The sequence below is a fragment of the Anomalospiza imberbis genome, chromosome 21 (assembly GCF_031753505.1).
Source record: "Anomalospiza imberbis isolate Cuckoo-Finch-1a 21T00152 chromosome 21, ASM3175350v1, whole genome shotgun sequence".
In the NCBI taxonomy this organism is placed as follows: Eukaryota; Metazoa; Chordata; class Aves; order Passeriformes; family Viduidae; genus Anomalospiza; species Anomalospiza imberbis.
The window spans coordinates 1331505-1354381 of record NC_089701.1 but is presented as its reverse complement, the minus strand read 5'-3'; the positions used below and the strand labels follow the sequence as shown (position 1 = coordinate 1354381).

At 44.9% G+C, this 22877-nt stretch overlaps 1 protein-coding gene across 10 annotated transcripts in view; it reads right to left on the bottom strand.

Annotated features, from left to right (window-relative positions):
• DENND1A (DENN domain containing 1A) overlaps nucleotides 1-22877 on the bottom strand; it is a 155608-nt gene that overhangs the window by 75912 nt on the left and 56819 nt on the right. For all 10 annotated transcript variants that reach the window (XM_068210944.1, XM_068210948.1, XM_068210949.1 and 7 more), the window contains 5 exons: nucleotides 11025-11094; nucleotides 10439-10519; nucleotides 8286-8339; nucleotides 4615-4725; nucleotides 735-835 (listed from right to left, as the gene is read on the bottom strand). In XM_068210944.1, coding sequence (XP_068067045.1) covers nucleotides 735-835; nucleotides 4615-4725; nucleotides 8286-8339; nucleotides 10439-10519; nucleotides 11025-11094 — 417 coding nt within the window. The remainder of the gene's footprint in view (nucleotides 1-734; nucleotides 836-4614; nucleotides 4726-8285; nucleotides 8340-10438; nucleotides 10520-11024; nucleotides 11095-22877) is intronic.

Sequence of the window (22877 nt, the reverse complement as noted above, 5' to 3'; positions counted from 1 at the left end):
CATAAATTGTTGCAAAATTGACTTACTCAAACAATGACCGAGTGTGTAGCTACCTCTCCAATTGAAGTTCCTGGCTGGGTAAGGAAATCAGTTGTTGCATTTGCGAGCTGCCTAACAGCTGTACATTTTGAAATCATTCTTTGCACACAGCCCGGCTCCCTCCTGCCATGGCTGGGTGTTGGCCACCAAAGAATGCCCTCAGTGATGCTCAGTGACTCCTGGCTTTCTCTCTTGCCCCAGGGTTTGCTTTTTCACCCTCCGTCCCTGCCTTTGTCAGGAAGTCCATGAATAACTGATCTCGGAAGGCAGAGCCTGTGCTGAGCAGCAGGTACCTGAGGGGAGCTGGGGCAGCCTCTCCAAGTGTTAATTACACGTGAGAAGCCCATTATCCAGGGAAGGGCACCTGCTGGCACTGCAAATGACTGGGACCTGCCCTCCCTGCGCAGGGAGCCAGGGAAAGCTCATTTCCACAGGAGATAACTCTTTAGATTCCGCTCCCCGTTCCTGACACGGGCACACACAACACTTAAATCAGCTGCACAGGAGCAAACTTCCTTTAAAGCTGCACAATTTGGTTTCCAGGCCTTCACTCACTGCTGGTTATCCAGCTGGATCCCCAGGAGCAGCTGCACCAGGGCAGGGCTTCAGACTCACTCTAAGCCGTGTGCCCAGCGTGAGGGACCGACACACCCCTCCAGAACACACCCGGGCTGCACACACAGACGTGGCCTTACCAGCAGTAGTCCAGGAGATGTGGGGGCAGGACAGGAATGTAAACGTGCTGCCAGAACATGGGGTAGAGCATGGCTGCAGACCCATGGATGCAGGCAGTTAACTGAAAAACACAGAGAAACCGCAGCGTACGTGAGACAAACCCCAAGCTTCAAGTGGTCAACTTGGAGGCTAGAAAGTAAAGAATCAATTCTGCTTTCCTATCAATACTTTATTAGAAAATACACAGCCCTGCTGACAAAAACAAGGGTCTCGGGGGGAGCAGGAGTGGCTGCCATCTGCCTTTGTGAACAGCTGAGAACATGATTCACTCAACAAACCCAACCTGCAAAGAACACCCAGTATTGTATAAAGCAACAGAAACGTGGAAATGAAAACACAAAGGGAAAAAGAAATAGTAATGGCAAACATCCCAAACCTGGAAATTGCCATCCATTCAATATCATAAAATTGCTCTGAAATTATAACACCAACTGAAAAAAACGTGGCATGCATTTCGTAAAACCACAGTACACTAAATTCAGTGATTAAATCTTGATGCATTAAAAGGGAATTTTATCTAATTGCCCTTCACCTAATCATGTGATCCATCGAATTGCTCAGTTATATTGTTAAAAACTCATGCAGAAGAGTTTTGGTGTGACAGGTACTCAAATAGCAAAGGCAAGTGCCAGTGAAGCCATGGGGAGAATCCTCACAGAGGAAATTACTGCTCTCAATCCTATTTCAAACAATAATTATTAATTTGGAGAAGAAGATGAGCAGGATATGTGTCACATTCACTACGGATATTAATATGGAGCAGGTGGTAATGCTCAATAAGCCAATCTCAGCAAAAGCTATAGGCAAATACTGTAAGAAAAGAATATGAGCACACGCACTCGGGGAAATAAGATAAATAAATAAATCTGAGCACTCACACACAGACACATCCAAGGCAGACTCAGAGGTGACAGGGCAGAGTCACATCCACCCTGCCCACGTTCCCAGTTCAGTGTCCTTTAATCTGCAGGGACACTCAGCTCAAGCACTACACTGAGCTTCACTTGTGAGAGGTGTTCTGAACACAACTCTCAACAAACCCTCCCAGCTCTGGGAAGGCAGGAGGAAATCGAGCAGGGCAGGGGGAAGGAGGGAGAGCACTGCTCACAAGTCCTGAGGAGACAAACTCCACGGCACTGAGGTCCCTGTGTGGCCTGAAGGTGTCCAAGCTCAAACTAAGCAAGGACAAGTCATGCCGTTAATTCCAGCACAGGTGGGGTATCAAAGCGTTCGTGTGTTGTTCTAATTCCTCACCCTCAGAGCCCTAGGCCAGTCAGACCCCAGCCAAGGAGCAAGAGGCTGTGCCAGAGCTCCCCGTGCCGTGGCAGAAGTGGCACGGGAAGCTCTGCTCCAGGATCAAAGCAGTATCTGTGTCACAAGGGGATTCTTCTCTTTGTGCTAAAACTCCAAAAATCACAGGAAAATCAAGCAAAGAAATCCACCTCAGTATGATGGAACCAGACAGAAGCATCCCTGAAATCCCCGAGTTTAAGTCATTTCAGAGCTTCATGAATGACACCTAATAATGAGAGGCAGCATGCTGCTGCCCTGCTGCCAGCCAGGAAACACCCTGGGGTGGCCACGCTGCAGGTTCTGAAGAGGAGAACTCGGGATGCAAGGAGAGCTCTGGTTTCATTTCTGCAGCAGCAGGCTCCCACCAGCAGGTGAGCTTCTGGCACAGGGGATTTATCATTTTGGTTCATATCTGGCTTTCCTTGAGGAGTTAGATCACAGAATATGTAACGAAATTTAACAGAAATAGCTGCTTCAACATTTTGAGAAATTATCTGCATTTCCATTTGTAGAGAAGAAGAACAAAATCCAAGCAAACAGCTATAATTTCTCCATAGGTTCAGTACACATGGTTTATAAAATAGCTAACAAACACAGCTTTGTTCAGTTACCTCTAAATCTTATTCAGCTTAAGGGTATAAGGACACTTAAAATCAAGTTTTGAATTTGAGATCATGTATTGTAGCCCAGAATTCATTCCACCATAAAAGCCTCTCTACCCAGGGTGGTTTCCTTTCCCCTCTCTTACCTGGTACTAAATTCAAGCCCTAAGTCTGACCTGTATCTCCCAGGACTAACAGAAGTGACCTGCAAACAGGTCCCTTCCACTCGTGTGTTAAAAGCTAAAAGCTCCAGACAAAGGCAGCAGCCCCTGAGCAGCCCCCCAGGCTGGCTGCACTCGGGGACAGGGGGGTTTGGTTCCTTTCCAGGGACAAGGTCTTGGCACTGCCAAGCACAGGCTGGGAGCAGAGAATGTTCCTGGGCTGGAACGGCGAGCGGCAACCGCTGGCTCCGGCCCAGCTCCTCAAACCTGCCTTACGCTGTCACGCCAATCTGCCAGCAGTTTATAGAGAAACTTGTAACCTAGGAACACCCAGTATGAATACCCCTCCCTCCCAAGAACCAGACGTGCTTTTATCTTGGACAGAGGCAAAAGGAAGAGAAATAGCAGAAAGAGAGGAAAAAACCCAGCCCCACTTGTGAACTGGCTCATTAAGGAAGGCACAGTGACAGGTAAGTAATTCCTCTTCCCAGGCTCTGTCACAAAGGGAGAGATTAAACCAACCAACCACACAACCTCTGAAATGCTTTGGGCAGCCCTTCTCTTCTTCCCTCCTCTCTGATCATTCACTGTTCTTTTCATTCTGTAGGTTGCTGAAATAAACACCTCTCCTTCATTTGATTCCATTACCAGACCTGGATGGAATTTTCCTTATTTTAGTAGCGAGGACATAGAACATGTGGCAGATAGAGAAGTTAAGATTTTACAAGTTTTCTATGGTATTAAACTTTATAATACTTAAATGCTTTCAGTTAAATGTGGGATTGATTGTAAACATTATTAATAATTGTTATTAGGTGCCAGAGGCTATTATAACTCTCCTTTCGCTTACTTTCAAAGTGATAGTGTAATGGTCATTCTGGGATTAAGTCTGAGGTGTTACTCCTCTCATTTGTCTGCCCTGTGCTGACAGACCATCCTTACGAGGGTTTGTGGACATCGCTCCAGCCTTGCAGAGCACTCACAATGCCATGGAGCAGTTTGAATCTCAAGCACCAAGCAGGTCTGATCACACAGCCAGACACCAGTTACAGCCCTAGGAAATGGAAATGGCAGCTGTACTTCAGCCAGGACTGCTTCAGTGCTCAGCCCACAGCACTAGAAACCAAAATTAGTTAAACCATCTTCAGCGCTCACAAAGGAAAGCAATCAATAGCCATTTACAGAGCAAACATTGGCTTTCATACAGAAAATCACAATCTTATTGACTGCTAAACCTTGAAATGCATAACACAAAACTTTGAACTGAATCAAGCCCTGTGCTTGTTTTGATCTCCAGCCATTTTTAGAAGAGAGTACTCTAGAATATTCAGCAGCTTTCATCTCACAGACACTTGACGGAGCCTAAGGAGCATTAAGACTAAACCTTATCAAACACAAGTGCAAAACTGTGCATTGTCAGTGTACTTTAGCCCACTCCTCTGGTCCGTTCCGGAGGTCACTGGAACATCCATTTGACAGTGACATTTATCTTTTTTTCCCCTGTCAAGTAAATTCTGAATAAAGGATTTCACTGTGGCAAAAGTCTTTGAACATTCGTGTACCAAATAGCCGCAAAAACGCCTGCATCCAAAAAATTGTTTTGAACATCAGGGGCCAAGAGAAGTTCCACAAAATCCATACAATAAGGCACACAACGGAGCTGGGGCCGCATAACTGACGTTGAAAGATAGACCTGGAGACAGTCAGGTAATTTCCTACCTATGACTGCAATTAAAACAAATTAAATACTGTGAATAGAGGAAATTCTTGTGCATTTTACTTACAGTGCTCAGCTTACTACAGCAAATGAGGATGCGGCGCTCGTACAGCATACTGGCGTAGAGATGCAGCATGTTGTTGACATCAACTGCTACAAAATACTCTGTCAGATTTCTCTGGGGAGAGAGAAAAATCATTTTTGACTCATGATATTACAAAACCAAGTGTCCCAAAAAAAAACCCCAAAAAAACCCAAAAAAAAACCCCAACCCAACCCAAAGCACAGAGATTTCATCCTTCTATTGTGCTACATCCAGAACGTGGCTTAACAAATGCAAGCAGGATTTCATCTTGTGGCAGAGGCCTTTCTAATTGCAGTATCTCTCCCCTAAGTTTTGGGAAGCTGGACTGATGATGTTTCACAAACAGCGTTTGAATACAAGATACTTGTCTGAGAAAAAAAATGTTTTGGCACTTTTATGGAGACTTCAAAGCTGCCTGATAAAGTACCAAAAACCCACATCCCAAAACTAAAAGCAGCTCTCAGAGGACAATTCTAATGTAGTAAATTTAGTTATGAGCTCAGCCTGTGCTAGAACAATTGTGATTACTGGGAACACGTCTGGTCATTTCACACACGCAAACCCAGCTGCCTGAACCGGACCCCTCCCTCGGACATTCCTGGGTGGGAGACAGGAGCACTTCCCTGGGGAGGCTGAGGAAGCAGGAAGGGAGTTCTCTCTCTGAGCACTTCACTTCTTAAAACAGAGAAATTAAAGAAAAGGGGAGAGGTGGAGGAAAAGGTAATACCCAAAAATGCTGAATTAGGGAATTTGTTTCCAAATAGCTTCTTACAGACATGAAAGGGTTGCTATAGGATAAAGACAGCCTTATACAAAAAGCACATGTGAGAGAAAAATTAGATTAGTCATGAATTCAAGTGCAATCTTAATCATCCTTAAATAAAAAAGTGCAGAAAAGCAAAAAGCAAATATGATTTAGAAACTTAAAGAAGCTCAACAAAGCCTATTAGCACTTTTGACAGATCCAAGATACTTGGCCTGAGAAGTCTGCCAAGATGCTTCATACTGTGCAAAAATATGTTCCCCAGCTTGCCATCCAAACACAAAGAGCTGAAGGAAAATTAAGCATTGTATTTGGGAGACTTCGGTACCAGTATGTAGAGGGATAAAAACTGAGCTCATTATGGTTGGCTTCAAACATGTAAAATAAAACAATCATTCAGGTCTTTGTTACAGCAGAGCTGGAACCACAGACAGGTACAGTCAAAGGAGAAAAAAAAAGCCAACGCATTTTGCCAAAAACCTATTAAACTATCATGTACTTTTTCTGTATTTCTCATCCCATCTGTGCTGATTAACATGATATTTTTGTCTAAACATAAGCTGTCTTCTCTACGGCTCTTCTTCCCCCTCTCACCCACCCTTCCACCACGCCAAAACACAGCGCGTGACGACACAATTCCTGCTAACAGTGGGAATTAGAAGAATTTTTAAGGAGCCCTGAACTCGCTTTGATGGCACCCAACTCAGGGGCACAGCAAAAGCAGCACACAATCCCTGCATCCAGCCCGAGGATGCAGCCCTGCTCCACACGATCTGTTTGTGAGGCAACAGCCTCCGCTGCAAGAGGAAAATGGACGTGGGGACTTGGTTTGCAATTGTTCTTTCATCACGTTTATTGTGATGACATGACACATAAATGTACCTTCAGATGGAAAGATTTATAAGGTTTCAGTCTTGTCTGCTCTCTGAGATTTGCCAAGGACACCTGGGAACCATGTGGGCTGCATGGAAATGTATTGGTACTGAGGAGATTCACGTGTTCCCTCGAAGTTGTATTTATAAGAAAGCTGTCAGCTCTGAAGCTGAAATTGGGACTTACACATGTATTTTGAAAGACATGTCTCGTAAGTGACAAAACCATGAATGAGTTAAATAAATACAAATGAAAGCGTTCCAGTTTGCAGGGTAATTGTTATGTATTTTGCTTCCTAGGATTTAAACCTTTCTTGGGGCAGTAAAAAGGGGGATTTTCAGAACAGGTATCCCCACTGCTCTCAAAATTCACCAAGAGCGCTACAAAACTCCCTCACACTGCTTTGAAGGTTCATTCCCAGATCAATCATCCATCTGATCATTTGCTATCTAATATCAATAAACACATACTGACTACACTGGCTTTCAGATTAAAAATCACTTCTCTTCCACCATCATCTGAAGAGGAAGAAGGACTGAGTGATACAGAAATACACAGGACATCATCCCCAAGACAATGCCACCATTTCAGCCTGTTAACTTACCTGCTACTTCTGAAACACAACAGCTAGTACCAGCAATTCCAGTCTTGCACTGTATTTCCTGCAGCCAACCCCATTTATTTCTGAAGTCACTCTGCATTTTCATATCCATCACACAACTCACATCTCCTGAAGCAGGGAATGAGTTGCTGTTACAGAAAGGTGCCCGTGCTAAATGGCTCTGTGACTCATTAAACACACTGACCTGACACAAAGTCAGGTAATTCCAACAGGTTTGGTAACATTCCAAACAGAGCTCTCTGCAGCTCTCCACTCATCATGACATCCAGCTCCCAGGTTTGGAACCACTAAAACTTTTGCTAATATGTGTTTTACATGCAATTCCTGGTAAGATATGTGGAATTTTGAATAAACCAGATCAATTGATTAAAATACAGCAGACTTATGCCCATTTAATCTCCTTGTATTATTTCCTGATATGCTCCACTTCCACAGGAAAGTTGCTTTAACAGGTAGATAAAAACCTCCTAAGAAATTACACAGCCCTGGGATAGTGGAAGGTGTCGCTGCCCGTGGCAGGGGGTGGCACTGGATGGGCTTTAAGGTCCCTTCCAACCAAATCATTCTGGGATTTTATGAATCTATGAATTAGGACAATGGCTGGTTTAGACTCAGGAACTGATTCCTGAATTACGCCCAGCTTATCATATTTGCACAAAAATAAAGCACCTCAGAAGAAAGAGCATATCTATTAAATTTCCTGTCAGAATATGTGTCAGTCTGAAGAGTCTGCAACACACAAAAATCAGCAACAGTGTTTTGAAAGGCAAACAAAAATCCCCGAATGCTATCTGCTATACAAATCACCCACAAATGAGATGGAAAGTCTCGATGACTCCCTTTTTCCTTTCATGCCATCAGCTGAAGGATATGATGCTGAGACCCACCGTAAAACGCTCGGGAAAGAAAACTGAGATGTCAGGCACAGGAGTTTGGCTGAGACAGAGCAGGAGCACATTAAAGAGTACTTAAGAGAAGCAAATGCCAGCATTGTCTCCCCACAGACTTATCATCTGGCTGGAAAGCTGAGCCAGACTGGAACACACGTGACTGTGTGAGGCTGAAAAGGTCTCCCAAAAAGTGGCTCTGAAGAGCCCAGGTGTGCTTGGCATTCTCAGGAGCCATCTAGCAAGCAGAGCATTTTCCCTGCTCTCTCAGGTCGTTCTTCCAGAGGGGTGGAAGTGAAGGGTTAGCAGAGCTGCTGTCTTAGCACATCAATCTGCCCATCAGTACCTTGTCCTTCACACAGTTCAGCTTTTAATCACACATGCAGACTGTCAGCTCCTGAATGCTCAGTATTTTACAGAACAAAACCTAGCAGAGCAGTATTTGTCTCTATACAGCTGCTGACTTTAAATGGAAGCAGTGAAGTGTAGGGTCCTCCCAAATACTCACATTTTCAGGTATACTGGGAAGCTCTCTGGTGTCAGGCACAGTAAAGTAAGAGTGCTACAAAAAGAGCAAATATTGATTATTTCGATAATGTCGAAAGCAGTCGACATTTTTTGCTTGGTATTGGTATCAGCAGTAACAGCAGTTGCTCAGCTAAGTAGAAATGGCAGAACATCAGTTACCAACTACCAGCCTGAGTTCTCTGTCCTGGATTCCACAGGCTGGGTTCCCCGATCACACGGCAATAGGACATGCAGTAAGACAGAAAGTATCAAATGCTCCTGCAAAGTCATAGTCCATGTTTTTGTTCTTCAGAGCTGCTGCCACAGACAGACTCACAGCGGCTGCGACAGATGCCAAGGAAACTCCAAGGCAGGCTGTACTTCAGGCTCTTTCCCCAGCCCACGGCAGGATGGACTTCAGGAAGCTGCAGCAGGCAGGGTCTTCTCTGACTCACAGCACCAGAGAGGTTCATTCCAGCCAAGGGGGAAGCTATGGAAATGTACTGGGAAATGCTTCCTAAGGTTCAATGCCTGCTTACCTGAGAAATACTGGAAAGTTCTAGGTCACTTTTATACATCCTGAAAGCACATTTTGAAAGACCATATTGCTCTCATATTTTCACAATCCATTATATTGTTCAATATTTTTAATTGTCTGCATTCCAGGAGCCCAGCTTCACTGCAGCTCCCAATCTCCCCATGGATGACTTGCATGATCCTTGGTCAGGGCTTTGGAAAGGAGAGAATGGGACTTGTATACAATTCATATAATTTTTAAGATTTTCACAATTTGTCTTAGGGCTACTTATTAATTACTGGCTGAAGCCTTAGAGGCTGTTCCATCCTTGGCACAGCTCCACAATTGGCACAATTCTCTTGCACACAAGTCTCAGCCATCTCAGGCTGTAACCTGAAATAGCAGGTGGGGACCACAGCTCCACTGAACGGAGACACTAAATGAGAAACACAAGTTTTGCTTTCTGATGCTTCACTGGTTGGGTTTGGTTTGGTTTGGTCGCAAAGATGCAAAGCCAAGGCAGAGGAACAGCACTCAGAGCTGTACCACACAGAGGAACCTCGCTCCGACCCCGCCATGGGCTCAGAAACAGCCAAAATAAAATCAGAAAGACACGGTCCCTGGGCTGCTTTTTTCTATCCTTCTATCCTTTCTTGCTCCACTGCCCATGAAATGTCTGAGACAAGGGGAGACAGGCAGCATTCCTTGGAACCACTGGTATGAAAAAACTGGAATATCCTCACTGCCTCTGGCCTTGGGAGACAGCTCATCCCCAAACAGAAATGCTGCTCCTCAGGAGGGATCTTCGAGGGGCTGGGGACGTGCCCAGGGCCAGCTGGGACCAGCAGGGCCACACAGCTGCTCCCTGGGCACTGCCAGCCTTGGGGGGAGCAAGGGCCATGAGCTGCTTCCTGCCAGACAGCGCTTTAAGAGCAGCTAAGGAGATGCAAGGGAGACTTCCCATGAGGGTCCGCATGAACTCTCGGCTGGCAGCAGCAGCGAGGAGCATCTGCAGTGCTCACCACAGCCTGGAGCACAAGGCTGTGCTGCTAAAATGAAGACAAAATCCCCACAAGAATAAATTCAAAATACAATCCTATCAATGCAATCCCACATCTATACTGTCAGTGTGCTTTGCTTAATTTTCTCACTAAATATAAAAATGAAATAAATTATTTTTGTGTGAGATTTTTTGAGGCGGGGGAAGGAAGAGGAGAAGGAACCAGAAAATGTGATGAGCAGTTAATGCTCCCAAGGCTGCTGTGACAGGTAAGTGCCTGTTTGCTTCCCAGCCTGCTCCCCCTTCAAACTCCCAGGGCCAGGAGCTGAGCAGAAGTGTGGGCAGTAAATGTCCTGCTGGTGCTCCTGACCTCCTGCAGGTCACCGAGGATATGGTGAGACATTCCCAGGGGAATACACACAGCCTTCCTCCCATCAACTGCATTTCAAAGACATCCAAGGTTAGCGAGAGGGAAGGAGAGGGCCCCAGTTGTGAAAAGGGAATTTCACAGCTCCTCACAGGAAAACAACACCTGTGTACAAGCTCCAGGAGAGAGGATTGCTTTTGACATTCCTCTACTAGGACATGGAATGAATATTAAACACCTTAGTTTACATCTCCCACCCCCCACACTTACCACTCCAAGATGAACAGAGGTTCCAGGCTCAGGGATGGTGAGTTTATGAAATGTTTCTAGGAGCTCACTCCTCTGACTATCCTGAAATGAGAATAAACCAGGAATACTGAGCAAACACTGCTGTCACCAGGGAAGGCCCGAGGCAGAAGGGCAGGGCAGGCCACAGGGGTAGGTAAACATTTTGCATTTGTAAGATCAGTTGTACTTTTACTGCCCATGACAAACTTGGATCAGACACTGGCAGAGACTGATGGGACTGTGCACTATGGGAACGGCAGAATTACAGTGCTGAACACAGCTCAGGGGGTCAGGAAAGCCAGCATGGGTGACTGCAGGGTCTTGGGCTGGATCCACAGCCACGGTCTTGCTCTTTATCATTTTCAAAAAGAAAATTCAATGTGTATTTATTTTTCAGAGGCGCTTGCCAAGCCGAATATGATCTTCTGTATCACTGCATCATACAGATTAATAATTCACACGGTCATCTCTGAGAGAAGCACTTCTTCAAACAGCTTCTTTCATCCTCTCACCCTCATTCATTTGATATTGGGATAGGAAAAGGAGGGTCAGTATCTTAGAATAATACCTGTCCTTTTGCTGAATAATCTGCCAAGACATTGAGCAGTTTATAAAAGACTTCAAACCATGGGAGGTAACTGAAAAAAAAAAGAAAAAAAGGAAAAAAAAGAAAATACAGTTATTTTGGTTTGAATCCTAATACAAGTGGACTTTTAAAATTTAATAATCAGTATCTCAGTTTTTAATTGTTTTAAAATCTCATTCCATCACTGTATCTTCCCTTGCTTCAGTCAAACAGAAACTTCACCTTCGGTACATGCACACAACTTCCAAAGAAAAGAAGAAACAAAATGAAAAGGGAAACATGCAGAAAAAGCACATCTTTTTCATTTCTTTACATCTCCATTCCACAAAGTAAGACAGTGAGTATGTTCCTTTCCCCTGCAGCTTTGGTGGGGTTCTGTGCCCTGTTCCATGGCACAGTTCTGTATTTCACTGCCTTTCCCAACACCACGTGGGAATTCACCTCGGCCAAAGCCGGCCAGAGATGCACTCCCTGACGCTCTTTAGTCACAGCTGCTTTCTGAAGCAAATGGATTCTCTTTTGATATAGTCAGACAGGAGTTAAAGTTTTTATAAAATATGACTACATCCTGACAGCTGTAAGGAATGCAGTGCCCCGTGGTCCCTGGCTGTGCAGCTCTGGTGATAAATGAGGTGAGAAGCTCTCTATGAGACAGACAAAGTGACTGGCACTCCATCATTAGCGTTTGTTTGAAGCCTGCAAATGCTACTGTAAAATGTAAGTAGCTTATCAAAATATACTGATAAGCAACTTAACTTTTCATGTTATATGACAGTATTATCGTTTAAATGAATACGCTCCAAACATCTTTACAAAGTGTGTATTCGAATAGAGCAGAAAGACAGACAATTACCACTTTAAACAGCATTTAAGTTTGACATTATATTGTAAACAATCCAGAAGGATTAGGTAGAAGATAAGTTTCTTTCTTTCTGTTTAGTTAAATAAACTTCTGCAGAGTTAAAAGCCATTACAAGAGTAACAAGAAATCCTCTCCAAACATATCTGCTAAGTAGAGATTAAGAACCTGGTAAACAAATCCGTGCAAGGCATCTATCAAAAGAGTTTGAGAAGACAGAAAAGCAGGAAGGCAGAAAGCCCCCTGGCAGTGGGAAACCACAGCTGCTTCCACAGAGGCACCATTAAAGTTCTACCTAATCGCTCAGGGACTTGGCCAGAAAAATACATTTACTGAGTTAAAATGAGAGTCCTTAAAACCATTACTGTGCTTCTAATGGCTGTGTACCATGTCTTGTAGAAGAGGAAAACAAAAGCAGTTCCCCCAGGCCTCCACCTCCTCAGGGCCCAGGGGAGCTGGAGCCGGGAGCCAAGGGGGCCGGGCTGAGCCCCCAAAGCTGAGCCCCCAAATGCTGGGTGTCCTGCAGAGCTCCCTCAGCTGTCCTGCCAGGGCCGTGCTCAGGGCTGAGCCTCCCTGCAGCTCCCAGCGGGCTCCTGCATTACCAGCACACACCCAACAGGACACAGCTGCGGGCTCCAGCACCAGAACACTGCAGCCCAAACAACTTCAGCTCTTTTACTGGGCACCGAGGAAAGAGCCGCTGTGATTCCAGTAAAAACGGCCCAGACAGGTCTCATACTCACACAATGTCAAACCCCCCCACAGAAGCAGACACAGCCCCATTTCTGCTACCCTCGCGACTCCCCGGCTTTCCCTTCTCTTCCCCAGCATCCTCTGATGAACCTACTGTCCTTTTCTTAACGTTCGCTCCTCCTTGCTTTCCAAATGATGGGTTAGCATCTCATCATAACTGCTTCTTTTTCTATTCTGAGAATAATGTCCCGCACTGAGGACAGTGTCACAGTTTGGAATCCGAGGGAACGAGCTGGTATTTGAAGCAGAACTCATCCCTCCACAGCACATGGGGATCTGTGCGGCTCTTGCTCAAGAGAGGGGCAAGGCAAACGAAGACAAACCCACCACAAAATTGTGCAAATTATGCAGACAATCTCACTTCAGTTTTCACCCCCCTCCATTGTCACAGCACAATTCAGGATATCTCTCTCATCCCAAAATTTCTGGATACATTAGAAACTTATCCTGCCATCTTCAACACTCTTACTTCATCACTTAATCTATGTGTTAACTACTCAAGAATAAAAAAAATTCTGCTTTTATTAGACCAAACTGTGACCAGATAAAGTTGAAAAAAATCTTAAAAATCCCCCAAGAAATACAGTTATCTGAATTTGTTTCTGTAGATGTCTGCCAAAAGGAAAAAGGAAAACAATGTGGATTTTCTTTTATTTCTTAAAGAAAGCAAATCCTCATGGCAGCCTTTAAACATCCCTCCAAAGAAACACAGGCAGAGTTTATAACCCAAAATTTTCTGTACCGCGTGGACCTTAAGTAGCACAACTGGTAGCACTACTGAAGATTTATGGCTCACGACTTGCTCATATTTAATTTGTAACCAAACACTTCCCCTTCCTCTTAGCTGCCTCAGAAGTTTTGATGAACTCTTGTTTTCCCAGGTCAGAGGTTAAGCAAAGGAAGGGAAGCGCTCAGCAGTGAGATTGCCCAGAGCCAGCGGAGCAGCCCCTCCCACAGCATCAAACCCTCCAGGACAGCTCAGCCCCAGCAGGGCTGCAGTTCAAAGCCTCCAAGAGCAGGGACCACATCGGGCTGAGGGCTAAACAACAGTAAAGGGGCGATCTGAAATTTCAGTTCTGTCTTAGCTTTGTGCTTACTCTTAGAAAGGTGAAGCTCCAGAGAAGTCAGCTTAAAAAAGGAGAGACTTTCCAGTGTTACTTGTAGCAGGCAACCAGGAAGGAGGATGCAATAGCAGGATACCCAACCTGTGAATGCTGAACTCATCAAACCCAACTTCCAGGGAGCGCTCCAGGGTTTGGGAACCCTGTCAGCAAAAACACTCCATCTCCCAGTGCAGCAGCAGCAAACTCTAGTGGCAAGGGGGGCCTTTTCAAATGATTTACGAAGATTTGCCAATTACCATAGCATCTGTTTATAAAGCTAATGTCTAACATTGCCAGCTCCAACATTCCATTTACTGGTGTGCTGACACCATGAAAAAGCAAAGCCAACACTTGTGGAAGGGCACCTGCGGCACCTTTGGTTTCCTCTGGACCTGTGAAGCCCCACCTTGGTGCACAAGTCCTGGAGCAGCAGAGCAGCTCCTGCGCCGCGTACAGGCTGAGCTGCACCCAGGCACAGCTCTCGTTTGAAATTATGTGACTCAGTAACTAGTCTGACATCAACACATCTCTGCAGCATCCCCTCCTAGACTGAGTTGCAAGCACACATAACTTTTACTCCATCCATTCACACAGATCAGAAGTGGAATTTTTAACACGTATTTATTTATAACACATACTATATATATTTTGATAACAGCATAACCAACTGCCATCTCCCTTGCAAAACAGAACAGTCATTTCCATTTTGCAGATGGGCACACTTCTCTGTGGTGACAGGCTTACAAAATCTGTCTGTATTAGCCAGGATTGGTTTCACGGAGTTCCCAAATCTTGACCTTTTTGCTCAGCACAATAATCTACAGTGACCTAGAGCACGGAATACAATTACGATCTCAGCTATTACATGAACTATAGACACATCATCACTAACTTCACTGACAAAAGTGTAAGCAAGAGGAAACTCAGGCCAAATGCATCTTCTGCCAGCACTACTCCTGCGCGTGCCACTGAAACACCCAGCGCCTCGGTTCATGGACGCTGAAGAACAGAAAATAACAAATAACAACTCCCTGCCTCGTGCTGCGGCAGTGATGCCACCACGGAGCCCAGCAGGGTGACACTGCAACAGGAGGGACCCGTGCCACATGGGCAGCTGCTCCCCTCCCTGTGTCCCCTCCACACCATCACTGTAACCAGCAGCAGAACGCCAGCACAGGTAGGAGAGAGCTGAAAATCCCGAGGAAAATTCAGCAGATTGGAAAAAGAGACAAATTATTATTATTGTTATTATTATTGTTATTATTGTTATTATTATTATTATTATTATTATTGCCATTTTTCATTTCAATATCTTAACCCAGTCAAGGTTCCTGGTGAAGCAGAACACATTTTCTGACTCAGTGCCCATCAATTCCTGCAGGATAAACGACAGATCCTCAGCAGGAACTGAGAAGGATCTCTGTGGATAATCCCAACACTGTGTTTGAAAAAATGCAAGGATGGAAAACATGTCAAAAATTACTCCAGTCTCCTGGTGACTTGTTATCTTAGGACTTCTTGCATTTAAAGATAAAACTCTGCAATTTAAACTTAAACCAAATATTGCTTCCTTCCATCCTCCTGTACCTGGCAACTAATGATTCTTCCCCCAGCCAGCATTATTCCTAATCATGGAATCACTTTCTATTTTAGGTTAGCAATGGTTCTAATGATAAACTAAGCTATGTTTGCTAAGCCACAATGGTCTTCAGGGCTTCTATGCAATCATGATTTTAAATAGCAAAAACACCTTATCAAAACCCCTTTTCCTTCCCTTCATTAAAAGTATTAATTTCCCTTTTTAATTCTTTCTAAATTTCACCTTAATTTTTTACAATTAAGATGAAGTAAAATGACATTAAACTACAGATTTTTAAAACTAATCCCATTTCTCCACTCAAGAGAGGGATGACTCTCCACATGCTATTATTTTCCTTGCAGGAATACACTATTAAATTCTTTTCCCCACCTTCTTTTCCTTCCGTCACCCAGTGTTTCCAGCATCTTTACAAAATGCATCTGGAAGAACCAAGGCATCTCTAGGCTCATTTGGGAATTTCTGTAGGCTAAATTCTCAGTTCAGCTGTTTCTGTGCTCCAGTGTGTTCCCTACACCTCGTGGACCTCAGTGCCTCGTTATTCTCTGCTCTAGACTCGGCCTGCTGACACCTTCTCACACTCAGGAGCTTAAGCACAGACACCCCAAATCTCCATAGCAACCCCTGTGCATGTGGATGAGATGCAGCCTTGCCTTCCAGGGGAGCAGCCGACAGCCTCCTTTGAACACCAGCTTTCCATTCATTTATTTATTTCAGGTTTGCCCGTGCATCAGACCTGCCCCGCTGGAAGTGCCCCTGCCAGTGCACAAAGCCAGCTGCACCCTTGCTTTTTTTCCCTCCCACACGATGTCTTTTCTTCATGCATTTGCCCCAGTTTTGTAACAAACTTCCTTTGATTATTACCCATGAGTGATCATTCCATGATTCAGTTTAAAGTTATGCAGCTCAAGCATGACTCATGTACATATTTCAGAAGTACTAAACCCCACAGAACTGGATCTCATCTTATGGAGCATCTTCATAAATAACTGTCAACAGCAAGTGCTTACTTTGCTGACTTGCCATTGTGTATTAACAACAAAAGTCAATTAAAGCATTCCCTTTCCTGTTTCTCTGCACAGTGTGACCATGTCTGAGCAGTTCCAGCAAGTCTCCCTGGCACAAAGACTCCCGAGTTCCCTAAATGCCAGCGCTGAGCCCAGCCCTTCCCAAGGAGCTCCCGTGGCCCTGGAGCTGCAGCTCACAAAGGAGCTCAAGGCAGCTGAATGCCCCCAGAACAACACGAGCCAGAAAACTGCAAAAAAGAGATTTATGATGTAACAATTTCACATTTTAGTCAAGCTCAGAAGTGCCAGGGCAGCTCGAGATGCCCATTTGGAGAGGCTTCTGTTGGTGCACTGCCACCTAATTGGGACATGGCAACGGGAGCTGCAGGCTGAGCGGGACAAAGCTGTCACCATTCCCTGGGCTCTTTGTGGTCACTCTAAAACCTTGGAGGGAAACAAGAGTCCAGTGCAGCTGCACTGTGGAATTGCTGCAAATGGAAGGAACTCAGAGGAGTTCAGCATGAGTGTGTGGCACCGCGCAGCATCCACGGCCACCTCCTGGCCTCTCGCAGAGCGAGGGACGGAGCAACTTCATTTTACAGTATGAAAAATAACCAGGTTTTTCATTAAGAACATGCCTTGAGCTTTCACTGGAGAACGTTTCATCTGAAACCAAGGGGTTTTAGGAGCCTGGAACACTACAGTGAATCCCACACCTTCTGGCTGCCAGGGCCAGGACCACCACCCCCCGCTCCCTACAAGGGACTGGATGTTCACAAACACAGCACGGCTTAGAAGGTGCAAAATTTGAAGTACATTCTCAATAGTCAAGCTTTCTCCTTGTGAATTACTAATCACTCTAAAATTTTAGAAATCTTATTGAATGATATGATAGACTATTTTGTGTTCAAGTTATTTCAGAAGTATCTTTGTGGCCTGGTCTGTTGTTGGGACTGTCTGTTTTCCCTCAGGTAGATCGCTCACAATCATAGGGTGCTTCATTTTTTCTTCAGAAAAGAAACCTGTAGACCTTTAGAGTTTTTTAGTTTAAGACCAACACAGAAACTTCAAGCATGTTTGACAGCAAAGGACTGAAGGAATGAGAGGAAATAAAGGTACATAAGAAAAACAAGAAAAACATCTGTTTGTATTTACACACTGACAATTATGTTTGTATGCTTTTCTTAAACCTAAGGGCAAAGGATATCCCAGAAAGCCCACTGGGTGAGAAGATGGGCATGCTGAAGGCCTTGGCACTTTATAATGAGATATATGAAATGCAACAAGATAGCCTTGGAGTAAAAAAGTCAACACTTACGTTCCCTCGTTCCCTTCAACACCCACAGAAACACAGTGACCAGTGGCTTCACTCAGCCAGGGTAAAATGCTCTAAATAACAAACATGAAGAGGGCAGAGAACAGCCTTAAACTGAGAAGAGCTACAGATTATACTGGCTCTAAATTACCTGGACTTAAAAACACTGGCTATGCAGGAGTTAGAGCAGTTTGGTACACGAAGCCTGATTTTAAAAAGCAGGATGCACTAGACAGCATGAGAGCCGCAAGATCCCCACCAAAGTGACAATACAGAGAGAGGATTCCAAAGGCTTAGCTTGTCAAGGAATCTCTCTTCTCAAACCACGTTTAAAAGCACACATGAAAGTGCTGGAAGAGAGAATTCTAGATGTGGCAGACAATCAGAGATCCCACTAGGTTTGAGACATCTGGCATCAGTTGAAATCCATCACATTTCATTTGAGGATCAAAGCCTGCTGTTAAGTCTATCACAGGTTGAAATAGTAGATCCTGAACAGCCTTTTCATCCCGATGCAAATTAACCCTTTTTCCTTGACCAGAGAAACAGCTCCTTTTCATTACTGACTCCAATCATATGTGCTTGTCAAGCTATGCCCTCTAGTACTAAGTTTCAGCTGAAATTTCAGTAGCATTATGAACTTTTTATTATAAATCAAAAGTGCTCCCTCCCAGTCACCAAGCCCCGTGCTCTGGCACGCGCTGCAGTGAGCTCCAAAGCCTCTCTGGGACACAGATAAATTCCAGAAGGGAAGAAAAATGTTGCATATAGGTAACGCCTTATAAAATAAGGGCCTTGTTACCCTTGTAAAACCACAGCTCAGGCCTGCTACTTCAGCTAGGTAGAAGAGGGCTATGGGAAAGTGACTCAGCTGAATTAGAGGCAGAAGAACAAGCTCTATAACCATTACATGTTCATATAGTGGTCTATGGTGGTTGGTTGATTATGTTTGTTATGACTTAAAAACCATGCAATTGATAAAGGCCTAACTGCTTAAAAAGGCCAGGGTTTTGCACCTGACTGGGGACTCTGCGTCGCTTTGCCTCATACAGAAAAATTTTACACTCCAAGTGTTCAAGAGCCCCACTGCACAGCAGCCAGCTGTGCGCGGCTGCTAAAGGGATTTGCCACGCATTGAAAGTCAAAGCTGAGCATCAGGTGTGTACTTGTGATACCTGTGTGTGATACTTGTGATGCCTGTGTGTGAGTTCTGAGACACGGCGGTGAATCCTTGCATTTTGGCAAATTAGCTACAGAGGACGCTGGGGTGGGGAATGAGGGCATTTCAGTAACAGAGGAGAAACCAATTACATGTACCTCTCCTCTGCATTCCCCAAACCACTTGTGTTCCCCTACTGGCAAGAAACAAAGTTAAGTGAAGCAAGAGGTTTTACAGTTCCCTTCACAGGGAGGGAGCTTCATCGTAGGGAAGAAATATTCACATGCTCAGAGGGAGTACACACAGCTCCTAATAATAAGCAAAGTTGGTAGGAAGTCATAAAAGTTAAACCACAAGCAGAGCTGAAAGAGCCAAGTGAAAAATTCATGATTATGTCAGCGCTGTGGTACTTGCAACTGATAATTTGAGAATGCAAGGAACTGGGCTAGGCATGTAAAAATCACCTTACTTACAGCAAACAAGCACTTGCAGAGAAGATGTCAATAGGAAGGCTGCAAAGATCAAGTCAGAGTCTGACATTTGAGTGCAGATTGTTTATGGCCACCCTGTACGATGGTTTAGATTCACAGCGAACATTCAGATGTAAAAATAAGCACATAAAATGATAGTACTTGATCTTCACCTGCAAAAATACCACTGATGAACCTATCCACAGAATTCCTGAAAATGTATGACACATTAATTAACAGAAAAGTCTTTCTGGCCTGTTTCCTGGCCAGCAAGCCCAATTTTTATTTATGAGACTTCTTGTCTAACCATCAGCTTAAACAACTGATTAAACCAGGAAACTGCCCACAATAATTTTATTCTCTGAATATTCAAACACTGATAAATTCTAAAACACACTGAACCATTAGTGCAGGTAATGCTCAGTGTGGAGGAAGCGCTGTCCCTTATCAAGCATGTTCATAAACAGCCAGGGTTACAAATGAGGGGTTTTATTTGGGCTCCCTGCACAGCCCAGGGAACTCTGCCTCTCGGAAGCCACACAAAGCCTCTCTCCCATGACTACAGTGCCTGGACCAGGGCTCCTGCTGGAACAACATGCACAAGTTACTCCAGCAGCTTTTCTGGCAGTTCCACCTCTCCATCAGCCCCAGCGTCTCCAATTACCTCTGCATAACCCGAGGGCTCTGCCACAGCTCCAGTTTTGAAGGAGGAAGTTGCCATGTAATCTCTTTGGGAATGTTGTACACATCTGTCAGCAGGGACAGGATGCTCTCGCTCCTGACAGATGCATTTGTAAGCCTTCAGACAGCAACCCAAAAGTGATCCATTTGTGGAAGAGAGGATCTATCCATCTTGCACTTTAACTGCTTCCTCTCTGCCTTTTTGATGCCAGGGAGGGGGTTTTCCCAAGCTGATGCACTAATTCAGTTTGTACTAGCTCTAAGATGAAGTTTCCAAGCCAGTCAGCCAGGGCCAAAGGTAATAAAAAGTGACATGATTTAATTACTTCTGTTACAGTTGTTCAGCAACGAAAGAAGGTGCGGCATGAAGGGCTAATTAATTACGTAAAATTGGTTTCTGGTCAGAAGGCAAGACCAGTGAAGTAGCTGGACTGAATGCAGCACTATCAGCTTTATCCAACTCCACCAGTAGTGATACGTTACTATCACTTGACATTTTTGTTGTGATCCTTCTCACTGATATTTTATAAAAGTGTTTTGACTTGCGGTCAAGATTAAAGCTTCAGTAAAATCTGCAATAAACTTTCTATGACACAGCTTCACTATCCTTCACATTTACTGAAAGTCAGTTAAATTAGTATTCCCTGGACTGGCAATGTAGAGGGAAGAGAAGAAGCTTGCAGGACTGCTAGAATGTGTGGAACAGTGCAAGTAAGTTCACAGATCTTCAAGGATACAGACTTTAAAGACAAAGAGGACTAGAAGTGCTCATGATCACTGTGATGGAAGCAGTAATTCTGCTTGTCCAGAACTGGGAGAGCTGACAAACAGCCCAGCTCTGGAAGCAGCTCCCTCTGGAAAGCATGGCTGCAGGTGGGAGCTCAGAACATCCCTGACAGTGCAAGGCCCCAAACCTGTCGCTGCATGTCCTGGAGCGTTTCCATACTCATGTTCTTGCCCTGGCTGCCCCAGGCCTGCTCCAGGGTCCCTCTCTCCCGCTGGCTCAGGGCCCCACAGCAGGGTTTGGCCCTGGCAGTGTGTGTGCAGGGGAGCGTGAGGAAGCTGAGGCTGTGGGAGCTGCACCGCCGGCTCAGGACCAACAGACAGCAAGGAAAAGCAAGAATGGAACACACTCCCAGTTTAACTGGACTGCACATTTCTCTGGGACAGAGCTGGAACGCGAGAGCTCCGAGGCTTCTCCTTTGCACCAGCACTGTGGAACGAGCTCCCGCGGCCGCGCGGCGGCGGCGCCCATCGCTGCAGGTTCTAGAGCCAGATTTGGAAGCGTTTGCACAATTACGCTGCTCATAATTCAAACTCTGTTTTGTGTCTGTCGTTATAGGTCATTGTTGGCCAGATGGAAAATATTAAGGAAAAAGCATTGCAACTAAATCAATGGGCTGTAGAGTGCTGCCAAAAGGCCCCAGGCTAACTACAAGCAGATTTGCAGGCAGGCTCTGCTCCGGCACAAGGCGGGATCTGGCACATCCTCTGCCCTGCCTAACAGCAGGAGGGCACGGGGCCAGCTGAGAGCGGCTACTGTGCCAAACAGACTGTGCAGGGCTTGCTGCTTGAATGCTTCCACAGAAAGGCAGGATCCATGGGCTCCCTGTAAACAACTCCCTGTACTTCTGGCTGCTACTAACTCACAAGTGGGATAACTTCATCCCACTACAACATTAATGCAAGTACGCAGCTCAGCCTCGGTACCAGAACCAACATGGGAATAAATAAGCACCGGTGTTAAAGGACAACACTTCAACTTTCAACTAAAAATGATGATGTGCATACGCACACACGTATTGAAACACAAAATCAGCAGCTTTACTCCAATGCCAAGCACTGTATGGGCTTTCTTTGCAGCCCATGATTTACAAGCAGGGAGAGGCTAAAGTTTGACTGTTGAAAATTTGACTTTGAATATTTATTTCCAATATCAGTACTTCCCAGGACAGACCATTTTTTGGTACAGCTCATGGCTGCACTTACCAATGAGCAGTCTGGTTTATCTAGAAGTTCAGCAGGAAAAAACACCTTCCTAATATCACCCAAATAACCTCTTACAAACTCAGCATTTGAGTGCAGCCAGCCACGCCTGCAGATAAAACTTCAAACTCACTAGATGGACATAAATAATTTCTGTTTCTAGTGGACAGTAAGAGAAAAAAATTACAGAAACAGAGGGGAGCTTCTGGTTCAAACAGCATCACCAGCTGATCACACAGAGCAGAGCTTCCGCAGCAAAGACTTCAAGTCCCCTACTCCAGCCATAAGGCATTAATAGCTTATTTAAACTACCATGATCTTATTCAAGGATACTTGAGCAAGAGAAGATACTAGGCCTTACAGGCTTTCTGGAAGAAGTTTCTAGAGTCTACAAAATGGTTAATCGCAGAGATGAAAATGGAGGACAACAAATGAGCAGATGTAATACAAAATTCTATTCTTCTTTTCCTGGAACGGTAGTTTCAAACAGCTCATCTCTATCTTGTAAAACTTGTAAGGACAATAATGGAAAACCACAGGAAGTTTGGGAAAGCTATACGGAGACAGCGTATCAGGAAGAAGAAACACAAAGCAGATAGCTAAATTTAATTGATGTCAAGCTCCCTCTTCACTAGGTTCATCAGTTTTCCATATATATTCTGACAAGCAACTGAAAATAAGAGCCAGTGTCTGTTTAAGCGAATCAACAGGGGTAAAAACCCTAAACTTTTGAGATGTAAACTGTTTTATAAACATGTCAAGTTAAGGCAGAATGCCTGTAGCACCCCGAGCCCCTCCAGCCCTGCACACGCCCTCGGGGCGTTCGCACATTTTCTGAGCCACTTCAGCTCAATTTCCCGTCACCCAGCACACGAAGCTGCCCTGCTTTGCTGCAGTTACAGCTT